Source organism: Drosophila sechellia, chromosome 3R (assembly GCF_004382195.2).
Source record: "Drosophila sechellia strain sech25 chromosome 3R, ASM438219v1, whole genome shotgun sequence".
NCBI lineage: Eukaryota > Metazoa > Arthropoda > Insecta > Diptera > Drosophilidae > Drosophila > Drosophila sechellia.
Window position 1 is genome coordinate 17,386,010 of NC_045952.1, and position 11,414 is coordinate 17,397,423.

Sequence of the window (11,414 nt, forward strand, 5' to 3'; positions counted from 1 at the left end):
TGCGTGTCCTGTGCGTTTCTGTGCGCGTGTGTTTGCTTGTGTGTGTGTGTGGTTTACTGAAGAGATGGCGGCTGAATGGACGGTTTTGCTGCATTTTTGAGTGGCTCGTGATGCAGTTAATATGCCACCGGGCAAAATAACATCTCAACGGCGTAAGCCAGCAATTAAAATGGCCCGTTCTTACTCGAATATCTGCGTATCTCTTCAGTATCTGTAGTGGATTATATCTCTACAGATTATTACGATACGCTTGTTCTAGCTTGTTTGCCGAGACTCTACAGATTTGCTGGTTGGGCTTTTAAAAGGAAATGTTAACGTTCAGTCTAGTAAATTGGAGTATACATTCTATATATTCTTGATCTGTGGAAAAAGTAACTTGTTTCCTTTGATTAGTATGTATTTGTATACTTCAAGTATTTTGTAGAACCGTTGCTGCTTGATTTAAATTTGCAGCCAAACTACGCAGATAGAAATGTTAGTCATAAATTCACCATTTCAGACGGCTCTTTTTGCAGCGAACCAACTAGGATTTCAAACGTCGCCCAGTTAAGCTGTGAACAAAAAACAAACAAAAAACACAGCGCATGAAAAAGACAAAAAAAAAAAAAAAAGGGCAAAGAATCGAAAATCAAAACTTGTTTTTTGCCGCACTGAGCGCGGGTTTCGTTTCGTTTCGTTTGCCACCCCGGACTGTCAGTCATATAAATCTTATTGAACAAAAGTTTGAAATACTAACACTTGCTGCCTGCAATAGACAGGATCGCGCCGTCGGGGGAAGATGGCTGGCAATTTACACGTACGTCGGATAGCGGTCCCGACAATCAGTCCATAACTGTGCTTTTATGTGCCAGTTCACTGGAGACTAATGCCATCGCTATCAGGAATATGCAAAAATCAACTCGGCCAAGTGTTGCTCGAAACGCGCCGTCGCTCCAATCTGCAGCCTCAACCCGAGCGTCCTGCTCCCATTTCCCGATTTCTGCTCGCGAATCCTGCTTTTTCCTGGGCTTCCAAACAACGGAAAACAATATGCAAGGGCCAACATTTTTTTGGAGCGCATTTCCACTTGCTACGCTTGAATCAGATTCCTTCCACTTACTTTTGAACAAATCAACTTCGATTATCATAAAAATGGGTATTTGCTGCATTTAATAGGTTTAAATTTAGTGTTGATCCATATATAAAATTCCATAATGAACTTTAATGTGTTTTTAAGGGCATGCGATGGTTTGCTTTGACCACCAGAATTTCCAGTTCATTTTTTACAGCAGATTCTTAACAAAAACGGAAAACCAAGTTTTGACAAGCTCCTGCATACGTCGTTGGGTGGTGGGTGGAAAATAAAAAAAAGACATGTGTGCTGGTGGACAGGAAAAGGGGCGGCTGGTAAAACAAAGTGATGTGTGCGGCATGTCTTGATTTGCATAAGCTTCGGCATTGCATACTCATTCCCTCTTTATGCATATATCTGCGCTTTTGGCCCCTCACTTTTTATGACAGCGACAATCGATAGTTAGGGGAGTTGGGTAGGAGGGGAGGGGGCAGTGCGTCCTGCTGTTTGGGGAGTCATCAATCAAATTTTCATATGGCCAATGGTCCCCGCGTCCTCAGTCCGGACTCAAATGGCGGAGGATGTGAAAGCAAACCGGAGTCTGGTGGGCAAAGCAATTGCGGGCAGGGCTTAATTAAAATTCATGTGCCTCGTATTTATAAATAACATTCTGCTGCCGCCAGTTGGGGATTAATAAAAATCGATAGGCAATAGTTCCAGACACCGAATATTCGAATATGATGTAAAAAAAATGGTGACCTGGCAGCGTAATAACCTGAAAAATCGCTATTATAGCCAAGATATGAGAACGTAAAATAACTGAGCCACTTTCACAGAATTCATTTTACATGCTTTCCAGTTGGTTCATTTTTACTGGCAATTAAACATTAAAAGTAAGCGTGTATTGAAATGACCACGTACCTGTAGTACACATTGAGATTAAAATGTTGGTTGTTTGTTTAAAATGCAACTTTAATAAAATCGCCTGTCCAACTCGCAGCGACCGTATAAATTATATTTACATTTGTATCTGGAAAATAGGGCTACGTTTAATATTTGCTTTAGTAAATTCAAATTACTCAGTGAACTTAAACATTTTCTGCATTTTAAAGAGTCTTCAAAATCGCCTTAAAATTATAATTTTTAAAGGGTCTTCAAAGTCGCCTTAAAACTATCATTCATTAAACGAAATTTGTGGGGTTTTTTTTGTGTTTTATTAACTTGCCCGTTTGAACTTATGCGAAAGTTGTGCCTTCAATATATTCAGCTGTCGATTCTTTGCCGTTTTGGTTGGTTCTTTATATATTTTTTGTGTGTGGTGCCGTTGACGATGGTGGCACCCAAAGCGCTCATAAATCAAAAAAAGCTGTTGTTTGCTCACAGGCAGCAAACCAGCCGGCATCCCCTTTGTTGTGTGTGTTTGTGTGATGTGTGTATAAATCACAAAGCATGTCCTTTGCCAATACAAACACAATTGAGCATGCATATGCAACAGCAGCAGGCGGAGAAGGAGAATGAGAAGGACGGAGGCTGAGCAAAAAGTAGTCAAAGAAATTGCGTTAAAAAATTTGATTAAAAAGTTTGTCGCCGATGGGCGTTGGTCCTTAGTGTGTGTATGTCTGTGTTTGTAACTGTCACAGACACACGCTCAGTCGGCCATTGTGCTTATCGATACGCGGCCATTGCCATTCGAGACCCCACTCTTCTGCCCGCCCCTCTTGGCCACGTTATAAATCTCTCAAAAGCCAAACAACCCGGGCAAGAATTCAATTTTACAAACTGACAACTAAGACAAGGCACAGACCGCAAGGGAAACGAGTCAACCAAGGTGCCGAATGCATTAAGGACTTAAGACAGGATTTATAGAGAAATATTATTTAGTTACATTTAATAATAAATAGTGTGATAGTGTGATTATTTTAGCTAAGAATGCATTTTGTCTTGTATTTAGAAACTTCTTCGTTTAAGATCAATTTAATCCTCCTTAATACTATTTAACCGCCTTCATTTATGTATTAACTATAAGAGTTAGTATTACCATAAGAAAGAGCATTCATTTTTAGAATATAATGTTGATAATTAGTCAAGGGACGTTTGTCAAAAAGGTTGTCAGTTGCAAATGTTTTTATGTGTTTTCTGTGGCCCACTAATTGGGATGGAAACGTTGGAAAAACTTTCACCAAAACTCACCCAGGCACACCCGCATACCAAATCCTACGCTCTCACCCTCTCACAACTTGAGCTGCGTTGGCTGTGTCACACCTGTCGTATGCGCAATTAAAAGTTTGCTTTCACTTCAATGTTCCTTGGTTTCCTTTTTATTTTGCCCTGCTGTCGAAATTGTAATTGTCATTTTATAGGAAACGTTGAACGTTGCCCACGATCTGTCCTTGCGCTCATTTACGTGCTAGTGTGCATATATGTACGTGTGTGTGTGTGTGTGCGCTTTTCAGTTGCTCTAATGAAATTAGCATTGTTAGAAGGGGCATAGAAGGGAGGTTAAGGAATACTAACAGTTTTTCTCGTATCCATTGCAACAAGTTCAAGGTTCTGCACACCAATACAAACACACACACACACAAACATATGGACTTGTGGTAAATGCAGCGCTAACAAGCATTTTCCTACTCATATCCACAAAGGAAATAGGTTTTCCGTTGCATTTGTTACAAAAAAGCGCACACACCGAGCCAGAAAAAGTGGATGGAGAAAGGAAAAGCCAACTGAAGGCGGGCAAAAAATGGCTTTGTGTGGCAGAAGTTCCAAAAAACAAAGTTTAGGCTGCCAAATGTGGAAAGAAAATCACGTCGCAGCCTTGCAACAGCAACCGAGTGCCACAAAAAATGCGTAACAATGCCACCGACTTTAAATGTCAGCCCGAAAGTATGCAGGCCTAAATGCCTAAAGCCAACCTTATTGGGCAAAACGAAATCATGCGGCTAAAACAGACAGGTGCTTAGTTTTGCGGCTGGCTCTTACTCTCAGCTTTCGGCTTAGCTCAGTCAAGGTGCACGGCAAACTTTTAAGCCTGACTATGTGTGAATCCATGGCCAATGAGGCCGAAAAAGGCAGAGGAAGTTATGAATGGAAAAATACATGAAATGTTTCGGAAAGTGAAAGGACGCTTTACACTTTTCTAAGTAGAATAATATGAGGCAATATATAAGTACTTAAAGTTTAAATTATTAGAGCAGCGGGTTAATGAATTCACTTCCAGATGTGTGAAAATCGTATAATTTTATTTATATGAAAATATTATCCAGTTATCTTCTGAAACAGATTTGAAAACTTCAGTGACTTGTGGAACTACCCACCAATATCAAAAGTAGCCCTTTTTAAGTCCTTGACTTGGATTGAATGAAATGCAAATATCCATATATGCGAATCCGTCAACGAGTCTCAACTTTCCGCATACAATAACATCCAATCGGCGCATAGGTGAAAGCATTTCCTTCGGCTGTGCGTGTATGAAGTTGAGAGTGTTGTAATTGAAATCGCATCGAGACGTGAAATGAAACGTAAAGTCATCGAATCAATTGAAATGAAAATTAAATTAAATGCATGCGCTCATACATTTATTCATATGCCTCAGACGCAGACGCAGCGCCAAAAGCACTCACACACAGACACGAACTCGAATCTTAATTAAACACGGATACGCATATTGAGTTCCTTGAAAGGCAAAAGCAATCGCCTGACTTCTCTGTCTGTGTGTGTGCGAAAAATGGTTGAAAGCAGAAGGGACTGAGAGAAAGAGCCGAGGACTGAGTATGCTTTGCTTTTACGATTTTTCTTTTCAGCTGAAAACATTTTCCATTCATATATGAAGAAAGTATTGCCAACTTATTCGCAACATGTGAAAATATGCCAGGCGACAAGGGTTTTTAGCTCGATATTGCCCATATTAAGTATGCTAACAATAAAAACTACCATTTACATTCGTATATTTTTTGAAAAATCTGATTTTCATTTTGAAATTTCTTTGGTGTGTGCTCTGCATTAAGGGTTATTAAGGAAACCTTTAGTCGCCTGCGCCTTATCGTTACATTGATTATACGTATAAAGGCTTAATGACTCCTTGGCATGCTTTTTCCACACTCTTGTTCATACAAACTTTTCCATATAGTTGAAGCGGCAGGGAAATTTTTGCAGGCCCCGGCCAAGGCCAACATTGCCGGGCTTCTTTTAAGCCTTAATTCATTTTAAAATTCTACTGATTCGATTAATTTTAATTTTATTAACCGGCACATTGACCGCGTCTTTTTGTTAGCTTTGTCGGTATACTCGTGCTCGTTTGTGTATGCGTTTGATTTATGAAATGTTTTCACAGCAAATGATTGATTGATTGATTGATCGATCGGCCAAAGAGTGACTGAGTGCATGTCTTTGATGTGTGGCAAGGAATAAATATCGGATTGGGACCAAAAGCAACGATAACAGATGCTAATTGAGCGTGAAGTTTTCCGAGCTTTCCCGGCCCACAAACTCATGCAAGCAAAAGCGGAAACGAACATGAAATCTGTCAAGGCAGCAAAGGAAAACCGCAGCCACGCAAAACTCAAATGAATTTTATTAATTTAAAATGATTTTGAGAGTGTGTATAGATGCTGCTGGGATTCTTTGTTGTGTGCGACGTATTTATTTAGGCAAATGATTGCAAAGAGCTGCAAATGAAATTTCAGCGGTTGACGGAACGCTTTCAAAGCCGAAAGCCCTAATTTCAATTGGCTGTGAGTGAAGCGCTGGGCAAAAGGAAAATAACGAGTGTTAGATTAGCTACACGGGGGTAAGGTAAATCCAAAGAAATCGAATAAAGCCGCCTGGCCATCGGCAAATCGAATTTAAGCTCATCCAATCGTCGCATAAATTTATGGCATATGCACAGGATGTCGAGATGGTCCTCAAGTCCTTCGACAGGTAATACAATTACAGCTCCAATCGAATTTCCATCAGTCCATCCGATAATAAGGGAATTGAAAAAAATAAATATATATATATATATATCTACATATGTGCACTCTGGTAATCAAAGCGAATTATTCGTGTCAAACTGACTGGTAGGAAGAGATGCTATGAAAAACAAGATTAACCAATGAAATTATTTTAAATATTCTCTCAATGAATTTGCGATATACTTCAAATATGAATGGTATACAAATATTTTTTTTGGATTCCTATCTAACACTGACAAAACAAACTTTGTTAAACAATTCTGAAATTTATTTGACCCTAATATAAAAATGAACACTTGGTGAGTAAGTGATTGTTATCAGCGGAAAGCTTAGCTCATTTCGTCCTTTTTAGTCGCTCATTGGCTCGAGGTTTGAATAGTTGCAGTCCGCAATTAAGGCACTTGCTCGCCCAAAAACCATTGATCTCGGCTCGTCTTCTGGCTACTAAAGCCCCGAAGGATCATAAGGCGAGTGGACCCACGACAATTGGACCGAGTGGCGATATCCTGGTCCCACCTGTCACTTTGAAAGTGATACCCTTTCGTATGCCTCCCGATTTGCCCTATGACGATCGAAATATGCTGCTTGGCAGGCAGTTATCTCCACATTTGTCCATCTACAAAATTCAATTGACTTCCACCTTGTCCGCATTCCTGCGAATTAGTGGGTTTGTTCTGGCCGTTTTTGTTTGGTTCGTCGGAATCAGCGGCCTATGCTTGCAAGGCGATATGGAGGGATATATAAAGAAACTCGAAAAATGTGACTGCCAAGGCATGGTGACGATGGCCAAGGTGATGGTGACCATACCTTTTGCCTACCATACAGTCGCCGGCACTCGGCACTTGATCTGGTACTTGAACAAGTTCCTCACGATACCAGAGATCTATGCCACCGGCTATGTGGCTGTGGCTCTAGCCATTGCTCTGTCCGCCTTTTTGCTGGCCGTGAAAGTGGGCGAGAAGGTTAAGGAGGAGGTGGTAGATCTGACAAAAAACAAAAAGGGTCAGAAGAAGAAAGAGGCTCCGAAGGATGCGAAGAAAGATGCAAAGAAAGATGCTCCTAAGGATACCAAAAAGGAACCCAAGAAGGATGGAAAGGACAAGAAGAAAGACGAGGATGGCAAGTCTGCCAAGTGATCAAATACGATTGTGTTATGTGTTTTATTAGATGACTTTTGTGAAGTTTTTTAAGTCGTGCTATCCAAATCTAAACGTATTAAATCTTTAAAGAACGAATTGATTCTAAATTTTCTTCATAATTCTACAAATGTTTGGTTAAAAGCTATTTCTTTACGACTTTTGGGTTCAACAACGCCACAAAATCATTCTGCACTCAAATTGCATTCTAAAGTAGGCAGCAGCAATCAAGGGCTGTATTAAGAAATTAAGCCAGGCAGAAAGTTGCTTCGGCCACGCCAACTTGAAGTCAAAGATGGTAATTAGAGTCCATGGAAAACTTGGCCAGGCCTCTGAGAAAATATGAATATGTGCTGAGGTGTATGTGTATGCATATGCATATGCAATCAAACAAAATGCTACACTGAAAAATACCTAAATGATATAGTGTTCTATTTTTGGTTCTGAAAGATCTCTACTCCTGCATGAAAAGTTATGTTTATTCTTATTAGACATATATTTGGCTCCATAATTTTCCCAGATTTTTCCTATATATTTTCCTAGTGCATTTGGCCTTCCAGTGGGGACACGCCCGTAGGCATTTTTCCACTCCACTTGACTGTGGCTGTGGACTGTGTGCGTGCAACAATTGTGCGGCCAGAGCAACTTGGCCAACGGGCCAAATTGCACGCAATGCAGCCACAGCCAGTTGAATGAGTTCAAGGCTTTTTTGAGGTTTTCCCCTTTAATTATGAACCACTCAACGCCAGTCAAGTGTGGTTGTTGCCATTATTTTTACTCTAGATCCACGTTTCCTCCGGCTCCAATCCCACGCCCCAAATTTTGGCTCCAAGTTCAAATGGGTGAAAGTTTTAGTTGTGTTTCGGTATTTACTTGATTTTTTCTCTCCTTTCTTTGCTGCCCCTCTTCAACTTGGTCGGCATCACGTTTTTTGTTTCATTTGGGGCGAGGGACAGAGGGATTTTCCAAATGCGCCACACGATAGTAACGGTTGCTTTGGTCCGACTGGGAAATCTATGCTAGACAGGCCTCATTATGCTGCTAATGGTTTGGCTCAAACTTTTACAGGTAATTATCGACACTTTGCAGGGCATTTGCTGCTTGATCGTTGTTCTTGTTGCCACCGAGGCTTCCATTTGTTGGCTGCAGTTGAAAAGTTAAGCACCGCATTTTTGGGGGCCAGGGTACTTTCCATTTTCGGGTAGATGGGGGCACAACAGCTTCAGCTTTTTCTAACTTGGGCCTTTGGGTAATTAAGTGTGTGGCTAAAATATGCTTTAAGCGTTGATAACACGGCGTATGCTTGATGTTGTGTCCACGGGGAGGTGGCCACTTGAACTTGCTCAACTGTAAAATGAGTTATGAAAAGTTTAGTTCGGCTTGTAGTTTTTCCCTGGGGTCATGATTGTTGTGGGTATTTTTCAATGTGCCGCTGTGAGCATTGTTTAAAAAAGGTATTCAGCTATCCAGCCAAATCAGATAATTTAATAATCAAGAAATGTATCCGTTTACATTAAAAATATTCAATTCATAAGTTAGAGGCTTTTATCTCCTGCCCACAAAGTTAATTAGTTTCAGACTCTTAAAAGTTTTTCCTAATTTTCGCTATTACCTCTGTTAAGTGCTTGAATGAACCACCATTTCTACGTTTCGGTGCGTTAATGAAATCCCGCGAAAAACCACCTTTCCTATCGATATCAAAATTGCTTCGACTATGAGTTCACTAAATTTTTATGCGTGTTGCCAAAGTGCTGAGCAAATACCCAGGCAGCGATTTTAATTGAAAAATATTTACCCACACTAAGCTCTCCAGCGTGCTTGACATTTTGACGCGGAATCTAATGACCCCTCCACTGTCTATTAGGTATTTCGATGACAAATCACTGAGAAAATTAGGTAAAGTATGAAACCTCTCTAAAGACGTAAGAAAAAATATTATTTAAAGAAAATTAAATATTTTTTTATCAAGGATAAAGCTAATAAATATATGTCTTATGAATTGAATAATTATAATTCGTTATTGCCCAAAACACGACTTAACTAAACCATCATTTCCGGCTGTGTACAGTTCAATTAATATGCGAATGAAATCCGCTTAAACAAAAGGCAAAGGCAAAAGCGAAATCTGGAGGAAAACGATGACAATCAAGGACCTCCCATTCCATTTCCTAAACCCGAGTGATTTGCGACATTTTGTCATTTTCGCTGATGCAAAACCGACACTCCAATTGGGCGGCTGGGTAGCGGCGAAGAACGTTCAAGTACACTAATTAAGATCAAACGTTTCGGGGGGTCCAAATGAGATTCCATCGAAGGGCCAAGAAACTACCCTCCATTTGGGGCCATTGTTGTATGTATATTCATATTAAAATCACATAATGAAGTGTCAGCGAAAACGACGGCGCCGTCGCCCCCTTCAATCAAAGATTAACGTCAAAAGTTGGGATGCGAGTGTTCAATCAAAACGCTGGAGTGCCAGTCAGCCTCCTCAACTCCCCTGCCGCGCACTCCATCTTTTCGTGCCATTGTAGTAGCTGTTTGTAATTTATTTGGCCGCTGGCGGCCATCAAAAGGTAAGAAGTGTCCTTAAGTGGTTGCCTTGGCTCGACTCATTTGGGCTCATCTCAGGGTTTAGACGGAATGGACTTCCATCCCAAACTCCGCGGCAGGTCGCACCGGTAATTAATGAAAAGTAGGCACCGGGACAGTTGGGGGTAACTAATTAACGATCCTTAATAAAGTTAATGGATTCCACAAAGACAGCGGCCAGGGGTCCAATGAGCTGTGAGCTCTTTTCTCTATTTATAGCCGCACTTATTTTTCTACTTCCTCACTAATGTTTCTGTCCTTTTGTTTTCTTTTTTTTTTGTAAATTTTCTTCATAATTTTGCATTTGTATCAAATGATGCGTAGCCCTAATGGCCACAGGGATTATCAACAGTTCGTCTCAAAAAAATAAGTAATTTCGTTCACACCAATTAAATATATTTCCTTACAAATGTTTTTGTTTAACTGTATTTATTTGAATTTGTAGTTATTGCATTTTTTTCATGCTTTTAAATCCCTTTTTTTCTGTGAAGGACTTTTCATTTTTGTTGCTAAGATAACTCTTGGCGCAATATCAAATATTAATAGGCAAAATGTTGTTTACCTTCTAAAAAATGCATGTGACACAAAGGCAGCGGTAGAAACAAGAACCGAAATGTTGACTATTTGCAATGCAACGAGTTTCGGCGTCATTTTCGTTTATGGTAAAGAATTCCCAATGCTTTTCATAAAGTTTCTGGGATATATGAAAAATTATATTTGGTTTGACTTTGCTGCTTCATATTATATTTTTAGTAGTAGTAAAGAATTTTGGCATTTCAGTCAGGAGCGAAAGGAAAATATTTAAATTGTTTAGTACAGTTGTAGATCAAAAGAGGGAACTCTATTTATATATTCGAAAATATTTTATCCTTTCACAAATATTCGATGTAAAATAATGATTATATGTAAAGATTTACTTTTTAATATTTTGAATGTTCTAATTCTACACACATATTTGTTTAAGTAATTTATTTCGGTTGCTTATATCCGTGGCGAAAAATGTTTGTTCCTAAAAGTTTCGTATGTGTGTGATTTTTGGGGCAAACGGGCGTTCAGCTGAAAATGTTAACGTACATAAATATATGAAAAGTTAATTTGAAAAAATCTCTTTTGACAGCGAACAGCTAGAGCCAAGGATGCGAGGTGTTGCTACAGCTCCTCGGTTCTATTTGCTGCCCCTGCTGCTTTGGCTGCTCCCGAGTCGCAAGTCAGTCACTTGCAGGATGCTCTCGTCCTGCAGCTACACACCAATACAAGCGCACGCTCGCACACACACAGGCGCCGCGTAAACGATGAAAAATGGGGAAAATGGAGAAATATACGCGATATTCGCTGGGCTCTTTGGGGAAATGGAAAAAGGAAAAGGGAGCTGGTTGGTCCTGTTGGTCCTGCTGTTCCTGTTACTGTTGCTGTTCCTGCTGTTTATATAGCCTGGTCTACGTGTATAAATAACGGTAACATTTTAAATCAGTCGAGTGACTGCAGGAAAATGCCAAAACGAAAAGCTCAAACTGGTGCCAACATCTGACAAGCGGCCCTAGAAGCCAGCCAGCCACAACCCAATCTTGGCATCCCCAGGAACCAGGAACCATTTCCTATTCAGCTCTTTCGCTGACATTGATGTGCATGTTTTGGCGAGTGTGTGCGAGTGTGCGTGTGTCCATGTGTGTGTTTGTGTGTGCGTAA

At 40.2% G+C, this 11,414-nt stretch overlaps 1 protein-coding gene across 1 annotated transcript; it reads left to right on the forward strand.

Annotated features, from left to right (window-relative positions):
• The first annotated feature begins 6,199 nt into the window (after positions 1-6,199).
• Positions 6,200-7,242, forward strand: LOC6606887. The gene is made up of 2 exons (XM_002031645.2): positions 6,200-6,302; positions 6,356-7,242. Exons 1-2 carry the CDS (start codon positions 6,292-6,294, stop codon positions 7,137-7,139), a joined length of 795 nt encoding a protein of 264 aa, XP_002031681.1. The 5' UTR covers positions 6,200-6,291; the 3' UTR covers positions 7,140-7,242.
• Positions 7,243-11,414: the final 4,172 nt, after the last annotated feature.